The sequence below is a fragment of the Centruroides sculpturatus genome, unplaced genomic scaffold (genome assembly GCF_000671375.1).
Source record: "Centruroides sculpturatus isolate CEXI.00-Female unplaced genomic scaffold, Cexi_2.0 scaffold1714, whole genome shotgun sequence".
Classification (NCBI taxonomy): domain Eukaryota; kingdom Metazoa; phylum Arthropoda; class Arachnida; order Scorpiones; family Buthidae; genus Centruroides; species Centruroides sculpturatus.
Window position 1 is genome coordinate 68,158 of NW_019386081.1, and position 24,081 is coordinate 92,238.

Here is a 24,081-nt window from a genome sequence, read left to right on the forward strand (position 1 = left end):
TAAAAGTGGAAGTTGAAGTTATTTGCCAAGTGTCAATAAATTCACTAAGTCGTGACAAAGGTTCTGTGATGTCAAAAATTTTGCTTTAGTCTACTGAAAAATATCGAAATGAAAAAACTCATCCCAAAAAGTTCTCCAAACTTTCTGTTAGTGAATAAAAAATCTTTAATTTGGAAACGTTTGTTTGCATTGTACAAAACTATGTTCGGTTTTCAACGTCACATCTTACTTTACTGCCCGAACTTTGCTAAGTGACACCATGAATCGCTGGGTGTATAATGCACAGGATTCCCATTGTACGGAAGCTCGAGATTTTTTTGCTTTTCCCGAAGTATAATTAGTGATTCAGTTTCACTTTAAATGTCAATAGAAACGAACTCGGGATTTTATCGTCACGTACTATCGCCAGTATTATATTTTTATCGCCATTTTAATAAAAATAGCACCATGCGGCGATTTTGGCACTATGCACCGCGAACCATGCTTATTATATCATTTCACAAGTCTAAAAAATAAAACTAAACAACGAAACATATTTTAATATACACAACAGGTATTGTAATTTAAGTAAGAAAAAACAGTTGAATTGCCTTTTAAAGTTTTTATGCTACATAGTTCTAATATATGTTCTTTTATCCTGGTAATTATCCTCAGCTCGAATGCTGCAAATCTAGAAACTTATTATGAATTGAAATTAAATGATCGCGTCACGAAAACAAATAATTGTAACTAAATGAACAAATATCAAAAAATAAATGATTTAATCACAATAATAAACACAGAAAGTTTAATCTCGTTTGAAACCGCCATGGAAAGTTGTCCAGTGTAGGGGAGATCGGGGCAACTTCGGCATGCGGGGCAAGTTTGTCAAGCGCTTTTTTTAAAAAACAAATTAAAAGGAGACTTTGGTTATAGGTTAGGCAGTTGAGTTTTATTGGTGGCTTGTTGAGTGTAGTGTTTTTATTGTTCTCCAACAAGCGTAGTTGAATTATCANTGTAAACGTTCCAGAAACGTTGAAAATAGTTCGTTTGACTGGACGTGAACAGGAAACGTTCAGAAATAGAATCGGGACCAGGTCTCTAATTAGTCTGGAAACGGGGGACCTAATTCTTGCATTCTGTGAAAACGGGTAAGATTGGTATAATGTAATTGTCTTAATCTTCACTATCGTTACTTTTTGCCCACAAATAAAAACCCAGCGAAGCAGGTCCTTGCAACTAGTATTACATATTTGTGAAAATTCGAAAACGCCTTTTTTGTTTAAATCAATTTTAACCGAAACAATAATATCGAAAGTAACATTTTATGATTTTGAAAGAAAAAGCATTATTTTTACAAAAAAAAAGAAGCTGTTAAACCACACTTCCTCGCCAACGGAAGTTGAACATTCTTTCTCTTTTTCCCTTATCCGTCAAAAATTTTGTCAGCAAACTGAGAATCAACCCTTCTAAATTTCCTCACTCATCGTGTTCACGTGTTAAAAATTTTACACGCTAATTGAAGGAGAACTTTAAAATGTAACGATTCTTTCCCATTGTTCGGGGAGTGCGCCAGAACTTCTCAATGTAAGAGGACATATTCCATTTGATTCTCCAAAGGCGTAGGCGTATAATCAGCAGTAAGCCAGAACTTCTAGATGTAAGATGTATTCCATTGAGTCTCCCAAAACATAGTGCCAATAATCGGGAGTACGCCAAAACATCTCGATGTAACCAGATGTATTCCATTTACTCTCCTAAGGCGAACGCTTGAATTTTCGGAGAGACGACATCCTTTCTTCCAGCCAGAAGCCGTATTTTCTACGAGCCATTAACCTTCTCCATATGAAGAAATAAAAAGAGCAAGATGATAAAGTTGTCGACTATACAACGAAATATTTTGACAATCCTGACAAGAATGCCGAGAATCTGGTGAGGTAGTATAAACTACAAGCATTGTAATCTCTCTGTCTCTTTTATGTTAGGAATTTTCGTAAACTGTAATCCTGATTTATTTTAATTTCGTTTTATTAAATATTTTTGTTTTGTTATTTAAAATATTATTTCTTCAATGACTAAAATCTATGCCTATGTCTAAACCACGTACTTATGTCCCTACTGACTTAGGATATTGGCAGATAGTAGAACCCAAAATAAGTACTGGAGATGCTTCTCTCATAAATCAACCTCCATATTGCATACCCTATGCTCAGCGAGAGCAAATGAATGAGATCATTGATGAATTATTAGAAAATGGAATAATTGAGCATTCTAAATTGNCATTACTGTTGCCCCTATACCAGGGGCAACTTTAATAAAAATAATTAAAATAATTACAACTTTACAAAAAGAGAGAAGTTGCCGATTTTGCCCCTATACCCTGGGCAACTTCGTTAATTTCTCTCTTCTTGTAAAGTTGTAATTATTTTAATTATTTTTATTTCCAAACTGATTTTAACCAGTTATATAGTAAGGTAACATCCCAATAGACAATATGCAAAGTCTTTTTTTCAGTTCACAGCAGTATTTATTACACAAAATTTAAGTGAAGCTTAACATGCCGATCTTGCCCCGATCTCCCCTAAATGGTGTCTGATAAGCGTCCACCCCGGTATTGAAGAAGTTTACGGTGAAAGAGTGGAGTTTCAAACTTTGAAAACTTAAGTTATTACTCATCATACTTTAATTTTATTTTTAAACATTGACAAGTCTTTAGCTTATAACGTTTAAGCATTTATCTGCTATCTGCAAAGTTTCTATTTGTATCGCAGATATAGTCTATGTTTTCTTATGGTCAAACTGATATCTCTCATACGATATTCTATACATGTCTTACTAATTTTATGCAATATTCCCTGTTAACCTTTTTTTTTTTTATTTTGTCTTCGTCATTACGTAAAAGAATGCGCATCGTGAGTTTTCTATTAAACTAGTGTGAGTTAATCTTACATAGGTTAGATAAAGATGTCCTTAGTTTAATCGTGAATTACATCTACTGTATAAAGGATATGTACTGTACATGAAGTTCAGAAATCAAGTAAACAGCCACGGAATTTAACATTTTTTCAGCATGGTTAATGTTATTCCATATACGTGAAATTCAGGGCCTGTAAAATTCTTCTGATGGTCGAGATCAATATGCTTAACCTTAGTCATATTACCGTTTCCAATATCAAATAATATAGCATAGATATTAATTAATATTTAGTATTTTATCGATTTTCATTACATCAAATCCACCCTTATTAACTAATGATTTTCACATAAAAATGATTTCTTAAATTTATTTACAGCTACTTCATAATTATAAAATTTAGAAAAGTAGTTACCTCAATTTTGAATATAGTTTACTCAAAGCAAATTGTATAGAAACGAAGAGAAATACTACCAAATATCCCATTAAAATAGTCCATCCATAATATTGCCATAACATCAGTATCGAAAAAATGATAAAGAAAGGCGCTGTAAATAAAAGTGCAATGGAGATAGTTTTCTGTAAGAAATGAAATAATTTGATTACAATTAACTTAAGTTTTAAAATAATTATTTTGGAAATCATAAAGTAAATCATGAACTTATTAATTAAGTATGCAATAACTAGTTTTATTTTTAAATAGAAAAATGGTATTTGTGACAATGACAGTACCTTTACAAAACTCTTGTATTATATCAAAAATAGGAAATTTTTAAATATAACTTTTTCTAAAAACTTCTATAAGTTGTTTAACTTCTATAGTTGTTTATAAATTATTTTAAATGACGGAAGTATTACTGTATATTTTGTATCTGCGTTTTTTTCATTTTTCTTACGTTTATTTTCACTGTTTCATCAGTGTAAAGATTACAGTGAGCATGAATACCTCTATTATGAAAAGTATCGGAAATATATAAATAGAAAGCAAAATCTAAGTTTAACCTCAGAATTTATTTTGTTCTTTTAAAATAATTTTTTCTTACATCAATAAAAATATCAACGTTTTGTAATCCTTGAAACATGCTGTAAAGTCGTTTTTTCGAACAATCCCTTCCGGACATGCAGCGAATTTTGTTTCGTGGCATCGCTGGTCTTCAACGGTTACAAATTACAAAGGAAATCACGTATCCACATTTGTACAGGGCAAGTGTTCTTCGATAAGCCATAGTTGAACAGAATGAAAAGTTTGATAGTTAAAGAAAGCAAAAAGACATTTCTTTTCACATTTCCTTTGATGAGTAGATTTTATCTGATTATTTTTCACCTGTGGAAGAAGTGTTACCTGTAGGATATTTTACAGGAAAAATTCAACAAAAAAACATTTCTTTCGTAGAATTTTTTAAAACAAAATAATTTTCTCTCGTTTCGGAACAAAAATTATAAAATATTAAGATCGTCGAAATAAAAATTAGCCTGAATTCTCACAATAGTATACGTTTGTTAACTATTGGATGCTAACCCTATCTTTTATATTAGTACTTTATTTTGTATAGCATGGATTCATGTAACACGACAGTTTTTCAGAACGTAACTACTGTGTTATACGACGGATACCTGCATTTAAATTTACAGGACATCCGTTACAAAAAATATTTATTTCCACGTGAACGTTATATAAACTCTCTCTTTTTATCGAGACCACTCCGTTAAATATGTAGGTTAATCCTGATATGTAACCTGTAACCTTTCTCTTTAAAGTTATTAAACGGTTATTTGTTATTAATCCTAGAGCCTGAGTGTAGTACTTTCAGTGCACAGTCTCTTATTCCATCTCCACCCTGAATCTGATCGCCTTTGCACGCAGCCTCTCGTATGATCTACGTCGAATCCGAATCAACATGCTCTATCGGCTTCCGTGTCAAACGAGACACGGTAGTGTCAGTCCTGACAAAGCCCTGAAGAGTTGCTGATCCTCCAATCACAGTGGTGTCAGAGCGGGAGAAAACTTCAGAATAAAGACAAATTGCAATAGAATGGAAGCAAGAGCAGAAGGATGTGCGTGAGGAGAGACAGCAGGAAGTAACACGTTAGGTAAACTTGATGGCATGATTCAGAAAATACCCTCTTTTTTTGGGAATGCTAATGGCATCAAGGTCACCAATTTCCTCAAATTACTAGATGAAATAGCTAAGTTAACCAATTAGGCAAAGGTGCAGTCTTTGGGAGTTTCCAAATTAAAATTGACAGGGGTAGACAGAGTTTGTGCATGGAAGGATGCGAAGATGAAAGAAATTGAAACACAATGTGTTTAAGAGACTCATGATCTAGAGTTTTGAAAAACAACTCTCTTTTTTTATGTTTGGAAAAATATTATGCTTTTGTTCAAGCATTGGATGAGGACATGCATACTTATGCAGTACGATTACAGACTTTAGCATCGGAAACGATTATAATACAGACTAGTGAGGACGCACGGGAGAAAGAAAATATTAAAAGGTGTCAATAAACGGAAAGATACAAACGATTGCTGGTGCAATTTTTGAATGGGCTCAATGATCAGATAAAGCGACAGGTAATGTCACGGAAACCTGATTCTTTCGATAAGACGGTGCAAGCAGCGATTAGAAAGGAAACTATAGAACATTTAAATGCGAAATAACGAGCAAAAGTACAAACTATAAATAACCCTGGAGACAATAAAGATGATCCTAACTCTACAACCCACAATCAATGAAAAAACTGGCAAAAATTCAAGAGCAAATTATAGCAACTAGCAGTCCAGGAACATAGTCAAGCTGACCCTAGACAGAGAGTGCCTCCATTTTGGCATTCTCGGGAATATACAGATTAACAACGACAATATCAACCCCGCGGAAGAATGCGCGATGACCTCCGATGCCCTTGTGAATCCATGTATTTGTAGATATAATTTAATATATCTACAAATACACCTCCTAATATTCTATAGCAAGTACAGGAAAAAAAGCAGATTATTGGCAGATAACATCGATAGCACAGTTTTTTACACTGTAATTGGTTAATTTCTTTGTCTGGTATTAAATCCACCTGTAAAAAACTATTGCCAGAAAAATTCGCGCAAAATGCCATGCCCCCTCAGATCTCAGATTATCACTTCGAATTACGTATACAGTTGTGGGTTCCCAGACGAGGTTCGAACTCAAGTAAACCGTAAAATTCTTGCGCGACACAAAATGTAAACAACGAGACTCGAAACGGTTTGACGTTTCGAGTCTCGTTGTTTACGGTAATGTGTCAAACTATCTGTCAAGATCTTAGTGGAAGACAAACTCTATCACGAGCGTTCATAAACAGGTAGATCTTTGACTCGCGTGTCTATAAAATGTTGGCCGAGATAAACCTTTCGAACAAAAAAAAAGGAAATTATTGATAGATGAAAAGTGAAAATGATCGTTAAATTCTTAGATGTAAAAGAAAAGGTAAATAACGGCCTGAGTTATAAGTGCGGGTGTTATTGTTTTATAAACAGTCACCAAGTAGAGTCGACAAAGAGGTATCAGACGGATGCCTCGAATCGGACCTTTCCCGCGACCCGAAAATGTTTCGTCTTGCACCTGGAGACAAAGGAGAAACCAATCGGGAAGCGAGGAATGGGACGAGAGACCAATCCGAAATACGAACAGTGGGAAAAAAACTATAAAAATCGGAACTTCAAGGCCGAAGAGGAGTCTCCTCTGGATTAAGCCTACCGTTGTAATTTAGATTGTGTTGTGCAACCGCTGATCACCCAGACAGACAGACAGACAGACAGACAAAATAAATTTTCTTATGCCCGACACCGCTAGGCACAGTCAGGATGAATATATACAGTGTGTACGGTACATAGAACTGACATGCCGAGCAGGAAAACCGACAGTGAGCGTAAAAGAAAAGAAAACAAAATACACGTAAATATAAAATCCTGATGTCAGGAGTCATGTGGTAAATAAAAGTGGGGAAAAACGTTTATCAACGTATTAATGTTCTGTTAAAGTAAAGCTTGACCATACTTTGAAAAAGGGAAAAGTACTTTTTACTCGACACTAAAATTTCCAGCTTACACGCCCAATTGAGATTATCTTCTTTCACATAATGTTTCAGCTCGTTCCTTGTGTCCTCCAGCAGTGGGCAAGACAAAAGATAATGCCTTACTCCATCATGCACATCGCAGTTTGGACAGCAGTCAGTGTCGCTGTGTAGAAACCGATGTAAGTATACAATAAATTTACCATGTTCTGAGAGCAGCTGTGACATCTGGTGTTGAGGGTGGACCCATTTCAAGCTGAGGCGTCTTGCTACGTCTGGGAAGAACTGCCGGGAAATGTGCTGCTATGGAATACGCTCCCATTTTTGTTGCCACGCTACAATTGTATGCTGCCAGAGGAGCTGCTTTTACCTTAAGAACGGTAAATGGCTGTACACTGGGTTGATGTCCCTGAAGGAGGTAGCCACACGTGCGAGGGAGTCTGCACGTTCGTTACCCGGAGTGCCGCAGTGACCCTTAATCCATTTGATACGATAATTATTACTGGACTGATCTGCAGAGAACAAAGTGTCCCTAGCAAGGAGATGAGTGGTATCTTTGTTAGTCAAGACTTGGACCGTGGCCTGGCTGTCAGTGAAAATAGTATTATTGTAGTTGCTGAAATTTTTATTACAGAATTCTATTTCTTTAAACACAGCAAACATATCTGCCTGAAACACTGAGCACTCCAGGTTCTGGGGAAAGCTGTCGTGATGAAATTCCTCACTACCGACATAAACAACAAAAGCACTTGCGGTGCCTTGCGCAGTCTTGGAGCCATCGGTAAAAACTTCGATGCTGGTAGCACAGTCATGAGCCCCAAGACCGCTTCTGAGTGCAGGATGCGGGAGGTCTGCAAAAGGTCTACTTATTTCGTAACAGAATGCGTCATATACGTTGCCCGAGATGGTAATACATTTACCATGGGAAAGAAGAAATTTGCCTGTACAGTAGGCCTACTGCATCTGCTGCAGGATGGGGAGCTTCCCAACAAGCACGGGAAGAGCAGCGTTAGACACGGTGGAATAACATCTGGTCAGGTGCAGGAGCACCAGACGTTGTGCTATTCTGAGACGCCGATGATTATGGGAATGGAAGGCAGCCTCTCCCCATACAGCAGAAGCATAACAAATAGTGGGCAAAAACACGCAGTCATAGATGGCATTGAGAGATACATGATCAAGACCCCATCTGCTCCTGGCAACTCGGAGCAGATTGTTAAAGATAAGGTTGGAATGGTTAGATACGTGCATAATGTGTTTCTTCCAGATTAACCTGTGATCAAAGATCACCAAGGAATATGACATGTTCCTCTATTTTAATGGAAGAGTCTCTGAAGTGTACACACGGAACACGTCGATACAAATCTGTTGATGAGTAGGCCGCTGTGAAAACAATGCTTTTAGTCTTTGTTGCATTGAATATTAACTTTTTACTGACATCCCATTCGTCTACTTTTGTCAAAATATCGTTGGCAGCAGACTCTATCGTGCGCCTAGAATTGGCCAGAAATACAAGAAAGGCATCATTGGCATAGGCAAAGACTCTGCACCGATGACCAAACTCAAGCCGAAGAAAGCTGTCAAACAAAATTGTCCAAAATAATGGGCCACAAACAGAGCCCTGTGGGCATCCCCGCTGGAGCTGGTTGGGGAAGGACTGATTACCTATTCTCATTGTGGCCACCCTATCCTTAAGGTAGTCCTTAACTAAATTCAATAAATTTTCTGGGCATCCATTTTCACTCAGCTGGTTCAGGATCTGCGGCCACCATGCTGAATTAAACGCAATCAGGACGCCGCAGCTTAACAACGAACATCTGTATCGTTCAGTTGTCCTTCTCATCTGCTTGAGCTGCGACCGATTACCCGAACTTTCGCCATTCACAGGAGCACTGAGATTTTGAATTGTCCAATATCGATGTAAGCATGAATTCGAACAAATAAACGGGTTTTCTTTTGTAAAACACTTGTACTTTATTTGCCTCCTTCGCCACCACCCACATACGCAGTTTCTCTTAGGCTCATTCTGACGCAAGATAGACTTTAATCCCCCTTAACGTCGGCAAACCTTACACAGTCACTATAAAAGAGCTCGTTTTAATCGTTTTTTACTTCTAATTTGCTAGTGAAAAGTTGATTGACTGTATTTACACGAATAAACATGATTTCAAAACCATTTAGCAATAAATATTCCCAGGAAATTCCACCTATCAAACTTTCAATGCTAAGTCTATGGGTGACCTATTTGCAGTTAATTGGCTTTGAAAATCATGTTTATACGCCTACTATGCTCCAATTGGACATGACAGACCTGATATCAAGCAATGAGCGTTGTTTAGAAGCATAACTCGGTTCCACCTTTTGGTTAGTGGAACTAATTACACTTCGTCTGTTAGGCGCGCGAAATACCATGGTTACTCCTAAATCTAAGTGTTGCTTCCTGTAAAAATTTCTTGTATAAAAATTTGAAATTTTTTCAATGTAATTTCAAGTACTTTCAAGGAAAGTACTGAGGACATTATTTTCCAGCATTTAATAGATAAAAAATACATGCATTTTAAAATGGCATGTCTACAGCTGTTTCCTGCATGCCGAGGGTAATTCTATGGCTAAAATCATAGGCATAAAACAAAAAGGAAAACTGGGAATTATAAAATCGGGTGTACAGTAAAGTTCCGAAAACTCGGCACTCGATAACCTGGCACTCCGGATAACTCGGCCACACCCTGGCAGGGCGAAAAACCCCTAGTTAATTCATTTTCATTAGAGACAACTTTATGCCTCACAAAGTATTTTTCTGAGGTCTGTCTTATCGGGTAAATTACTGTACACAGTGTATTCATTAATTCTCATTTTCATGTAGTAAAGGCTCTATGCCTTCATAAAGTACATACCTTTCCTTTGTTTAAGGGTGTTTGGGCAGTTTATTCTCTGTTGTATTCTCAAGCAAACAATACATACAAGTATAGTACAGTATTTTCTAAGGAAACACTGGTACTTATTCTTTTTTCAACCCATTCCTGATTATCCAGCATTTTCACATACTCGGCCATCCTTCGGTCCACATTAAGCTGCGTTTTCGGGACTTTTCTCTATTTAAAGAAGAAGGGATTCTAGATGCTGCATTTTAGCAAAAAATAAAATAACGGGACAAGTGCCTATTTGAATAACAAACATCTCCACACAACCTAGAAAACTACCAAAGGGTGAATACATTAGAACTTTCTTAAGGGAGGTAGAAAAGAAAACCTCTCGGAACAAACAGAATCCTACTAATCAGTGATTTACTCTGAATCTTACCAAAGATGAATTTAGTCAATTGTTTGATTGGTCCCATATCGGAAAAGAAAAAAAAAACAATTACTCTTAAACCTCTTAAATTACTCTTATAAAAATACAAACATGTTTTTGCAACACACGCTTATGACTTAGGATATTGGCAGATAGTAGAACCCAAAATAAGTACTGGAGATGCTTCTCTCATAAATCAACCTCCATATTGCATACCCTATGCTCAGCGAGAGCAAATGAATGAGATCATTGATGAATTATTAGAAAATGGAATAATTGAGCATTCTAAATTGCCATGGTCGGCACCTTCAATATTGATCAAAAAGAAAGATGCGGGATCGTGGTGTCTAGTTATTGATTACCAGAAATTAAATCAGATCACCGAAACAGACATGTATCCCTAACCTTTAGTTCAAAAAGCACTCAGTTTAATGGAACAGAGCAAGAATTTCTTCACAATAGACACTTTATTGAGATCTGGCAACTAGCTTTGAGAGATAAGGAGAAGTCAGCATTTTCTAGCCCTTCAACAGCCACTATCAGTGGAATCAGATGTTAATTAATGTATCTTTGTGGAAGTCCAGCATCTTGTCAAAGGGCCGAGGATTTTATCCTTCGTTGCTTAAAAGGAAAAACTTGTCTCGTCTATAAAAACGACATTCTAAACTTTAGTTTTGACTATCAAAGTCATCTGTATGACTAGAGCAAATCTTTCAACGACCTGAAACAGCTGGCTTAAAATTGAAACTGAAGAAATGTCATTTCCTGCAACGTCAAATTAAATTTTTGGGCCATGATGTTTCTGACAAAGGAATCAGACAAGATACAGACAATATCAAATGTGTATTAAACTACCGTACATAGACAAATGAACACGATATTAAATCATTATTAGGACTAATGAAATACTACAGGCGACACATTAAATCTTATGCACATAACGCAAAACCTTTAACAGACTTGTTGAGAAATGATACTAAATTCCAATAGGAGGAAGAACAAGAATGTTGCTTCGAGACACTAAAGGAAATAGTTACCTCCACTCCATTCCTAAAGTCCGCAGACTTTTTCTAAACCTTTTATATTAGCTACAGATGCATCGAATGAGCCTATAGGCATGGTCTTGTCACAAAAGAATGATCAAAGAGAAATGCTCATCGCACATGCAAGCAGAATGCTTAGAAACCCTGAAAAATTCTATAGCACCACTGAGACGGAATGTCTGGCTGTAGTCTGGGCCATCAAATACTTTAAGCCATACTTATATGGGAGAAAATTTAACATTATTACTGACCATTGTCTTTTACGATGGCGGATAAGCAACAAAGACTCTAGCACAAACTCTCGATTTGCACGATGGTTTATATTTCTACAAGAATTTGATTTCAAAGTAAACCACAAGGCAGGAAGTTGTCCAAAAATGCAGACGTGCTAAGTCACATCCCTATTCAAGAGATCACGGAAACCGAGGAGATTGAACTTATTTATTCTAATGCCCAAATTAGAGAATTTTAGACACGAGATTCAACATAAAATTTTATTACCTAGAAACTGGAAGATGATACCCTTCGAGACCGAGAACATGAAAGAACCTTCTTTTTAGACAAAGAAAGAGCCCTATATCACTTACAACCTACTAACCAAGGAAGACCGCTAGAACAATTAGTCATACTCTCTGTCTTGATACCATATATATATATATATAAATGGACAAGTATGTCTATATATTTCACTTTTCCGCCAAAACTACACATCGCACGTGAATGGTGTTTGTATGTAGTGGTAGCCCCAAGTCTCCATTCGTGCATAAGGGTGGTTGCGTCTTGATAGCTATAAGGGTGCGGGAGATATGAGGCTGAAAGTGGTTGAAAGTGGCTTTCTATTTCGAATGTTTTGTTCGAATTTATTCGAATTAAATTCGAACATAAAATTCGAATATTGGTTCGACTATAGAACAATTGTAAACGTTCCAAAAACGTTGAAAATAGTTGTTTGACTTGACGTGAACAGGAGACGTTCAGAAATAGAATCAAGACCAGATCTCTAATTAGAAACGGGGACATAATTCTTGCATTCTGTGAAAACGGGTAAGATTGGCTATAATGTAATTATCTTAATCTTCACTATCGTTACTTTGTAAAAACCCAGCGAAGCGAGTTTTTTTAGCTACATTCTAGATTACTTAGAGAAACAGTTATATATATATATATATATATAACTATATTACATACAAATGTACGAACGAAGAAAAACATCGAAGCAGGTCCTTGCAACTAGTATTACATATTTGTGAAAATTCGAAAACGCCTTTTTTGTTTAAATAAATTTTAACCGAAACAATAATATCGAAAGTAACATTTTATGATTTTGAAAGAAAAAGCATTATTTTTACAAAAAAAAAGAAGCTGTTAAACCACACTTCCTCGCCAACGGAAGTTGAACATTCTTTCTCTTTTTCCCTTATCCGTCAAAAATTTTGTCAGCAAACTGAGAATCAACCCTTCTAAATTTCCTCACTCATCGTGTTCACGTGTTAAAAATTTTACACGCTAATTGAAGGAGAACTTTAAAATGTAACGATTCTTTCCCATTGTTCGGGGAGTGCGCCAGAACTTCTCAATGTAAGAGGACATATTCCATTTGATTCTCCAAAGGCGTAGGCGTATAATCAGCAGTAAGCCAGAACTTCTAGATGTAAGATGTATTCCATTGAGTCTCCCAAAACATAGTGCCAATAATCGGGAGTACGCCAAAACATCTCGATGTAACCAGATGTATTCCATTTACTCTCCTAAAGCGAACGCTTGAATTTTCGGAGAGACGACATCCTTTCTTCCAGCCAGAAGCCGTATTTTCTACGAGCCATTAACCTTCTCCATATGAAGAAATAAAAAGAGCAAGATGATAAAGTTGTCGACTATACAACGAAATATTTTGACAATCCTGACAAGAATGCCGAGAATCTGGTGAGGTAGTATAAACTACAAGCATTGTAATCTCTCTGTCTCTTTTATGTTAGGAATTTTCGTAAACTGTAATCCTGATTTATTTTAATTTCGTTTTATTAAATATTTTTGTTTTGTTATTTAAAATATTATTTCTTCAATGACTAAAATCTATGCCTATGTCTAAACCACGTACTTATGTCCCTACAGCTCGATATTCGTCGTTTTCGCGTGTTAATCCGCAAATTAAATAGATTAACTGGTGTCAGGAAAAACAAATTTCAGGGGATCTCACAAACGCCTGGACTTAAGCCTTAGGAAGTCATTCATTGACGTTAGACATCAGATCTCACGATCTGGGTAGAATAATTGGTAAGACAGGATTAACCGTGGACACCCTGTTTATCTCATATTTATCATGATACCCCTATTGAAAGTCATCTAAGAGTACAAAAGATACAACAAAAACTTCGATCACTATTTTATTGCCAAACAATGAACGAAGATATAAAAACCTATTGTCAAGGCTGTCAACGATGTGATTTACAAAAAAGAAAAGAAAAACGAAAAGAAGCTGACATGTGACTATTATTTTCCTTGACGCACTTATTTAAATGAACTCTTATGGATATCATAGATTCTTTACCCATCACAATGAATGGAAACAAGTACTGCACATATTAGTCATCATAGACCATTTATTCTATACGCCGTAGCTATATCATTACCTAACATTCATAGTAAAACCATAGCTAAAGCTTTTGTTGTCAACATTGTTTTAAGACACTCTACACCTATTCAACTGCTTACAGATCGTGCTCCAAACTTAATATCTAAAATGATCAAGGAGGCATGTAAACTACTCCACATTAAAAGACTCTTTACGACAGCATGTAACGAAATATTTCAAAGATTTAATAAAACTGTCATCGACATTATATTGCACTATGTTGCAAAGATCAACGAGACTGAAACAAATAAATCCCTTACGCACCATTTGCTTATAATACAATTGTTCACGTCTCTATGAACTCCAGTTCGTTTTCCTTACTATACGGATGAAATCCAATTTACTCTTTTGTCCATGTCACTCATTCAACTCGGACCGAATACGATATAAGTGATAATTTCGCATCAGAACTACACCTTCGAATGGCTATCAGACATCAGATAGCACAAGAACATGCAAAACAATGTGCTAAAGAACGCCAAAATCAACATCGTAAAATCCATACTTTACTCACATATCAAAAAGGTGATCGTGTTTGCCTTAATGAAGTAGTTGTACCACAAGGGTTAAAAATAAAACTAGCACAGAGTCGTTCAGGACCTTTCTGAATTGTAACCAAACCCAGTCCCGTCACATTTATGGAAAAATTCCAAACAAAAACAACTTCAAGATTATGCGAATTAGCCCTACGTGAATCACATTTGTCTGACAGACCCAGCGCGAACTTTAGTTAACATTTTTTTATATTAAACATTTTTGTAAATCTGAAAAATTAATATTTCTCTACCTTTCTATCTCAATCAACACGCTGTTAAAACTTTTAGCATATCAACGCTCATTTTTGAGAAAAAAAATACTTTGAGTCTGACAGAGGCATGAGATTCACGATGGAAGTAAAAAAACACCAATTAAATCATTTTCGTTGCCGATAGTGAGTTTCGCAATATCTTTATCGTGTTTAAGTTGTTGCGCAGTATCTATTAAACTCTGTAGTATCGTTATTTATTTATATTTTTTACTTTGTTTGGTTTTGTTATAATATTGTTTCCAAAAGTAATGTCTAATTAATTTTTAATTATTTTAATTATTATTTTATTTTCATAATATAATTTTTATTTGTCACTTTTATAATTATTTTCCATTATTAATTGTATATTAGGCGATGCAAGTTAAGTTTTTGGTTACTGTCGCTGATTGGTTACTAAACGTGAAAACGTTTAGTAACCAATCAGCGACTTCTGAAAACAGTCTACTTGTAAATTGTCTAGAAATATCTCACCCCCTCAGCAATGATCTCGGAAATCGAATGTAAACAATCGTGTGAAATTTAGGGTGTCCTTTTTATTTTTTCTTTATTTTGTTGAAATTGTGTAAATTCTTAAATTTAATAAAAAAATCTTATAAAAGAAAAATTTTCTTTAAACTTAAAAGAAAACCGCTGTAACACACTTACCAACCAAAGAAAGTTGAATTTTCTTTCTCCTACCCCTTATCTCAAAAATTTTATTTACCATACTAAAGTTCAATGGAAGTGTAATAGAAAATAAAAATAAAATTAATTATCTAGACATAACTTTATACCGGGAAAAACACTCTCGATATAAAACTTTACAATAAACGCAGCAATGTAAATAAAATTCTTAATTATAAATCGTATAGTCTTATAACAATAAAAAAAAATAATTTTATAACAGCACTTTCAAAGATATGAAACAGAACATCTAAAGCAGAAGAAAGAGAAGTTTAAAAAATAAGTTAATAAATGCCTTTATCTTGAACGACTATCCAAATAAATTACCAAAAAGATGGAAAACTGCATATATGAAAATCAGATTCCATGTTAAATATAAAAATGAGATTACTACATATACGTCATTCTTCTATATTAAGGGAACATTTAAAAAATATAGAAAAGTTTTCAGAAAGCATGGTTTTACACTAGCAGCCAAATTAAAAAATAAAACTAAAAGCAACATTCATACCAATAAGATTAAAAATAACGAAATACTAAACCAAACAGGTTTAGTATACAAGATAAAATGTACTTGTAAAAATACAGCAATATACATTGGCGAAACTGGTAGGCAACTCAGAACCAGAATAAAAGAACGTGAAGCAACAATTAGACTTATTATAACCAGTCACTATGGATAAATCACTGTAACAAATGTGGTTGCCAATCAACGAAGAAAGTGTAAAAATAATCCACAGGGAAAAAAAACAGTTATCTCCGAAAATTCAAAGAGCACTTCGCAATTGTTTATGAAAACAAAACCATAAACCTAAATAATGGCATGGAGATTGACAACGTGTGGGAGGAAATGGGAGGGGGCAAAGAGCAAGGAAAACGGAAAGAAAGAAAGACAGTTAAAAATTCCTAAAGCCCTGGTCACACTATGCGATTTCTAGCCGCGCAGGCAACTGCAACTGCAACAAGCGCGATTCGCGCGCATCTTCTCGTGGTCACACATTGTTTGTTGACGTTGCGACTCGGAAACACGTGACCCTATAATAAACCAATAAAATTACAGTAGCTTGTTTTTGATTATTTTCGTGAGTTTGCCGACATTTTACGTTCTACTTCAGAGTATTTACAGAACTTTAGCCACTTTTCTTATTAAAATAGCAAGCAGGTTCTTTTCTGGAATGAATAAAAGAAAAAAGGTGATTATTTTAATAGAGCTAGTGCGAATACACGAAAAGATAAAATCTTCCATAAAACGAAGAATTGAAATCCCACAGGTATTCGTGAGCCTAAATAAGCACGATCAATCTCGATTCTGTAAAAGTATTAATCCTCTGACTATCCGTCATGATGATGAACTATTTTCAATGTTGTCACTGTATGACGTTGCATAAAGGCGTTTGTTGATTGAATGCGCGTTTGCAATCGTCGCGAGTAGAACAAACTTTTTGTTTCTAGTTGCGATTGCAGTCGCGCCGGTTTTCGAGGGGGATTACTAGTTAACGGCAACAGCCGTCGCAGTTGCAGTCGCCTGCGCGGCTGGAAATCGCATAGTGTGACCAGGGCTTAAGGGGATACAACATGAACACTGTGTAGCTGTATGTCTAAACATAAAACAGGGTAGTCCACAATTATGTAAATATATCCAAATAACTAAAAATGTAATAATTGTTGTAAATAGTAAATTATAAAATTGTAACTTTACCGTAATAATCAATGTAGTAATCGGATTTCTACCAATTTATGAAAATGTAACACCTGATGAGGGGTTCAATATACACAAAATATTGCACCCGAAAAGCATAGTGAATAAAGAATAACGGAGATAACACTCAGAAGTTTTTGTCTCTGATAATATGTGATCCAGACAAAAAAACGTCGGTTAACTTCTTCGGATCTAACCTTATGATGTTTCATCAATTTTTCGAAGATATAATTTTTAAAAAATTGACATTTAAAAAAATTTTTTTAAATTTTTCGTACGGGATAATAAATTGCCAATTATATGAAATCTCATTCGACTATGTGAACCGCAGGGGAGAGTCAACTCTCACCTGTGGTTCACATATTGGTTTTGCAGGAATGGGGTTCGACTTCTTCGAGAAATCGATAAGGTGAAAAAATGGCATATTCGAGTAGGACTTTCATTTTTGTAGAATCGGAGTAGAATAGCAAATAGAAAATAGAAAAAAAATGGCGGAGGATCCTCAACATCAACTTGCGGCTGGGCCAAGTAACCCAAAACCGAATCCTCTCACTCTAGGTGGTCTCGGCGGGATTATACCTTTATTACCCGTATTTTCTGGAGAGGCAGGAGGCACCAGAGTAACAGATTTTTTTCGATTCTTTGGCGGACGTAACCAAAGTAGCCGCCTGGTGTAAGGTAGCTACTTTGATGCTCGCGGTAGCTAAATTAAAACTGACAGGAATAGCACGAGAATTTGTCCGGAAGGATCACCGGATTAGAGCAGTAGATTAATTCGACGAGTTGAAACTTTTAATGATAGAGCGCATTGAACGCGAACCTTTTCCTGTTCGATTAAATAAATTTTATACTTGCGTTCAATTGCGGGGAAAAAATTTATTATGCCCTGCGATATCGTTCGAGGTGAGATTACGACCCCGTGCGAGGGAATTATTGGACGAAATAATATAGAAGCAGCGCAACTAACCGTTGACTTTACTAATGCTCAAGTGATATTATCCGATAATAAGGCGATTCATTTTTGTACTCCTCAACGACCGCGCCGAAGGAAAAAGCGGCAAAACAAAAGGAAAGGACGGAGTAATATACCCGATGTAGAAAAATGGGAGAAAATTCGGGAATATTCGGACCTCTGTTCTGACTGAAGTGAAACAGAAACCCGGAAGAGGAGACCGAAACGGAGATTACGAGAGAGAATAAAAAACGACTTAGAACCCAGCAAGATAACACGGACTTTACCCTCGAATCACCTATCGAGACTTCGGAAGAAGAATCACAACCGATTACCGATTTTAAGGATGAGTCTATTTTGTCTTCCATCCTTTCTCCATTACCGGAAGAACAAATGGAAAGCGAAATTGAAAGGGATAAATTTAACCTAGAAAGCGAACAATCGGAACCGGAAGGGGAACTAAAAATCACACCTCCAAATGCTCTTCGCAGTCAAGAGCCAGTTCCGGAACAACCCTGGGTTATGCCTCGACCTACCCGTAGCAGCATTCCATGATTGATTTCACCCGTCATTAATCGATCAGCCTCTCTTTAATACATTTGTGAATGAATCGAGTCGTAGATTGTTCAATCAAATATTTTTTTTTCAATAGAAGGTCATTTATCTTTTGTCGTCAGCTTCCGCAGATATCAGGATTAGAAAAACTTTGAACCTTGAAGGAACTTGATAGAAAGACTTAAATCAAGTCGAAATCTACATCGATAGATGTCTATAAGGTCAGTTCAACTCGATCAACCAACAAGGCTGAAAATTTTGAGTCCACGTTTTGTATTTTACGTCATTTGTATTCACGGTCTGTCGATCAACATTTTCTGATGCTTTCCATTTTCATTCTCCTTTATAAAAGTTTTCGAAGGCATCCTTTTATTCATATATCCATAGATTTAGACTAATTAGATTCAAATAGTTGATTTAGAGTTAGCTTTAGAAATGTTATTTGAGAGAAAGAATTTTTCTATTTCCTTTATTCGGTAGAATAGAAATAAACCGCTGAGAGAGAGTCATTCAACAATTATGTATATTCATATACTTCTAGTGCGAACTTACTGACAAGATTTTCCTAAATCAGTTATTAATAACTTTTGACTATTATTTTTGACCAAGAACAGTGCAACTTTATCATCTCAACCCCAGAGGAAAAACAACGGAACTTCAACGGACACTCTTAACCCAGTGAACTTTGAACTATACTCTCGTTCCGAGATCTACAAACACGTCATCCGGTCAACGGACGATCTACTTCTAGGAAACCGAAGACATCTGACTTCTAACCTCGAGCGATAAACATTGTCGCGAGTTGACACGCGCCGAGATTTATTTTGTATCCAAAAACGGTGTTCTCTTTCAATATTATTATGTATCGACGCGACCGCGTCACTTGTTAACCTTATTGTTTATCGAGAGAGAAAATTTTTTATCTAAACCAATGTAAACCTACCTCAATCTACCGACAATCCAATTTAATAGGTTAAAATCACACTATGTAAGTGCGATTTTAAAGAAAACGTCGAGTGAATGTGAGATCCGGAATTTTAGTATCGAAAATCACGCTCTTTTATTAACTAAAATTTTAATTAATTTACTTTCGTTTATGTAACGAACTAGAAAAAAAAAAAACGATTTTAGCCGGGAATGTGTAAAACTTCCTGTTTTAAAAGTATCAACATCCATTGTTCTCTGCAGAACTTGCAGCTCATCTTGAAGTAAAGTTTATAGTTAATGTCCAACTTTCGTCATTTGTTTTATGTCCCTGGAACACCTATAACCTTTAGCTCATGAACATCCGATCACGTGGTGGAAATTCCCCACAAAAAGCTATAAAAGACAGTTCTTACCCTCTCTCAGAAGAGTCTCTTAACAAACGCCGGACCGACGACATCGCGCCGATTCTCCGAACTCACCAAATTCCGATCTATGATCGACGATAACACCTCATCGCCAAAGTCGCGAACTTTTTAAATTTGTGCTCGTTTGGATTAAACCCACTTTCCTTTGGACTTTTAAGTCCCTCCACGGATTAAACAGACCAAGGATCTCTAGAAAGAGGTATGAAAAGCGGGAAACTTTTTCTCGAGAAATTAGGCGGTTATAAACGCAATTAGTGTAGTCTTTCGTTTAATTTGCATATATTAATAAATTCTTGTTATATTTGTTATAAATGGTAGACTCCTTCACTCGTATACGCCCTTCACCTTATCGTCGTCCCCAAATTTCTCTCCCTCCACTCGCTGACATTTGAGTCCCCAACTAAAGAGACTGTTATCGCAAAATACACTATCCTGGCAGTGAGCAGGTTTAACGATTTGTTGTCCATACAGGGAAATCGGGAACTGTCGACTCTCCCCTGCGGTTCACAACTAGATCCATATACTTGTAAGACATAAAGAATAGTATAAATATGCAATCATTTCAGCACATTAACGTTTCTGCAAATTTTACAATCAACCTGAGCAACTATAGATACATGGAATTATCTTTAGACTAAATAAAGCATAACTAATTTTGAGACTAACAGCAGTATCCACTATATAGTCTGCAATATTCGAAAACAATACAAGTTAGGAATTTAGCGAAAATAGAAAAATATACAGAAAGCCTGCATTTTCCAATAATTTTGACTTTTGATTTGCCATAATCTAAGAGAATACATTTAAATTAATACTAAAAACAATAAAACATTGAATAGGAACGATGCTGAAAAGTACGTTATACAGAAAGTTCTTATTGAATTATGCATCAAGTATAATATTTTTATTGTTCTGTAAATTAATTATTGCCACATAAAAACATTAATACAGTAAAAATATTATATTAAACGATTAAATGAGAAAAGCGCATCAAAGCATGATTATCATCAAATCGATTTGTCGTTCACTCAGAAGACAATTCTTACAAACTGTTTCTATTGAATTTCATTTTAAAATGATCAGTGTTGCTTTAAAAGAGGTCCGACTGAAACCATGCCTCATTGCACTTTCCTCTTGTCAGAATTACCTATATTTCTTATTCTAAAGTTGTTAATACCGATTCAGCCATTATAAAACGTACACAAAATATACAGGTTTACGAGTGTACATTAAATGTATTATTGTTTATAAAATTATTTTCAACTTACGTTCTGGAATTTGCTGATGTCGTTTGCTAGGAGATTTACCATTTGTCCCATATTTGATTTTTCCAGAGAAGAAGAACTTAACCTAATTGCCTGCATATGAAGGTTTCATATAAAATAAATATTTTCCGAAAAGTATATAAGATATTATGTAGTTATTAGTATTCACAATTTGTTTGTTATTTTTTACTATTGTATTTTATTTTAGTATTAGCAGCGTTTGTGTTAATTTTATTATTTACAAACATTAATTGGCTATTAATTGCGTATATGTTATCGGTTATTAATATTTTGAATTTTGAACTCGTTCTATTTTCGTAGTGTTCCATTTAACCTGATGATGATCTATTGATTGGATTGAAAACGTTTGTTTTAATAATAAATCTCTCACAGAGTGATTAGGTATTGATTAAGTTATTATTTTCTGCTGAGTACGCTTCTGTTGTTTATATTAAATATAATATTCATTTGTATATGACGTTATTACCTTCTTAAACAACTTCCACAAATTTTTCCCAAATGTGACACTCATTATCATACATTTATTTGTTGCATGAGTTTTACCTGGTACAAGATTAATGTCGTAAATTAAGTCCAAAGANAGGCTGAAAGTGGTTGAAAGTGGCTTTCTATTTCGAATGTTTTGTTCGAATTTATTCGAATTAAATTCGAACATAAAATTCGAATATTGGTTCGACTATAGAACAATTGTAAACGTTCCAAAAACGTTGAAAATAGTTGTTTGACTTGACGTGAACAGGAGACGTTCAGAAATAGAATCAAGACCAGATCTCTAATTAGAAACGGGGACATAATTCTTGCATTCTGTGAAAACGGGTAAGATTGGCTATAATGTAATTATCTTAATCTTCACTATCGTTACTTTGTAAAAACCCAGCGAAGCGAGTTTTTTTAGCTACATTCTAGATTACTTAGAGAAACAGTTATATATATATATATATATATAACTTTATTACATACAAATGTACGAACGAAGAAAAACATCGAAGCAGGTCCTTGCAACTAGTATTACATATTTGTGAAAATTCGAAAACGCCTTTTTTGTTTAAATAAATTTTAACCGAAACAATAATATCGAAAGTAACATTTTATGATTTTGAAAGAAAAAGCATTATTTTTACAAAAAAAAAGAAGCTGTTAAACCACACTTCCTCGCCAACGGAAGTTGAACATTCTTTCTCTTTTTCCCTTATCCGTCAAAAATTTTGTCAGCAAACTGAGAATCAACCCTTCTAAATTTCCTCACTCATCGTGTTCACGTGTTAAAAATTTTACACGCTAATTGAAGGAGAACTTTAAAATGTAACGATTCTTTCCCATTGTTCGGGGAGTGCGCCAGAACTTCTCAATGTAAGAGGACATATTCCATTTGATTCTCCAAAGGCGTAGGCGTATAATCAGCAGTAAGCCAGAACTTCTAGATGTAAGATGTATTCCATTGAGTCTCCCAAAACATAGTGCCAATAATCGGGAGTACGCCAAAACATCTCGATGTAACCAGATGTATTCCATTTACTCTCCTAAAGCGAACGCTTGAATTTTCGGAGAGACGACATCCTTTCTTCCAGCCAGAAGCCGTATTTTCTACGAGCCATTAACCTTCTCCATATGAAGAAATAAAAAGAGCAAGATGATAAAGTTGTCGACTATACAACGAAATATTTTGACAATCCTGACAAGAATGCCGAGAATCTGGTGAGGTAGTATAAACTACAAGCATTGTAATCTCTCTGTCTCTTTTATGTTAGGAATTTTCGTAAACTTTAATCCTGATTTATTTTAATTTCGTTTTATTAAATATTTTTGTTTTGTTATTTAAAATATTATTTCTTCAATGACTAAAATCTATGCCTATGTCTAAACCACGTACTTATGTCCCTACAGCTCGATATTCGTCGTTTTCGCGTGTTAATCCGCAAATTAAATAGATTAACTGGTGTCAGGAAAAACAAATTTCAGGGGATCTCACAAACGCCTGGACTTAAGCCTTAGGAAGTCATTCATTGACGTTAGACATCAGATCTCACGATCTGGGTAGAATAATTGGTAAGACAGGATTAACCGTGGACACCCTGTTTATCTCATATTTATCATGATACCCCTATTGAAAGTCATCTAAGAGTACAAAAGATACAACAAAAACTTCGATCACTATTTTATTGCCAAACAATGAACGAAGATATAAAAACCTATTGTCAAGGCTGTCAACGATNTATACCTTCCTTTACGACGTAATTAAATAGATACAATCGAAATCGAGCTGAGAACTGCTATTGGAAAAAAAATCGTCTTTTTTGGAGGAAAGACATTATTAGTATTATCCTTTAAACAGATATAAATATTGGTATATTTTATTGATTAACGTTAGTTCGTCTTTGTGAAGTAGAAAATGAAGCTCGATCCCAGAGATTGTATAGATTATTACTGCAATCAAGCAGGAGGAACGATACTGAAACACAAGTTTCCAATATTTACACGACAATTCGGAAGAGAGACTTATTTTGCTGGACCACAAATACAGAGAGGATACGGATTTTTCGGGAATTTATTTCGTAAATCTATTCCTATTCTTAGTAAAGTAGGAAAGTATCTAGGGGGTAAAGCTTTAAAATTTGCATCGAATGTCGGATCAGATGTAATTGGAGGGAAGTCGTTTAAAGAATCTACAAAAAATCGTTTTAAAGATGTGCGATCTAAAATTAAGAAAGACGTGCTTAAAAAAGTACAGACTGGATCAGGTATAAAAAGAAATCGACGAAAAAGATTAACTCAGTCGAAAAAAAAAATAAGCAAAAACTTAACGATATTTTTGGTAATTAAGAAACGATTAATGTCCATTCATGTGGCTGCACCAAATCCGAAT

General features: G+C 35.3%; 1 protein-coding gene across 1 annotated transcript in view; it reads right to left on the minus strand.

The window, feature by feature from the left end:
- LOC111613473 (multidrug resistance-associated protein 4-like) overlaps positions 1 to 24,081 on the minus strand; it is a gene marked incomplete at its 3' end in the record, with an annotated part of 134,575 nt that overhangs the window by 67,294 nt on the left and 43,200 nt on the right. The window contains exon 6 of the mRNA XM_023354827.1: positions 3,309 to 3,472. Within this exon, the coding sequence (XP_023210595.1) occupies positions 3,309 to 3,472 (164 nt within the window). The remainder of the gene's footprint in view (positions 1 to 3,308; positions 3,473 to 24,081) is intronic.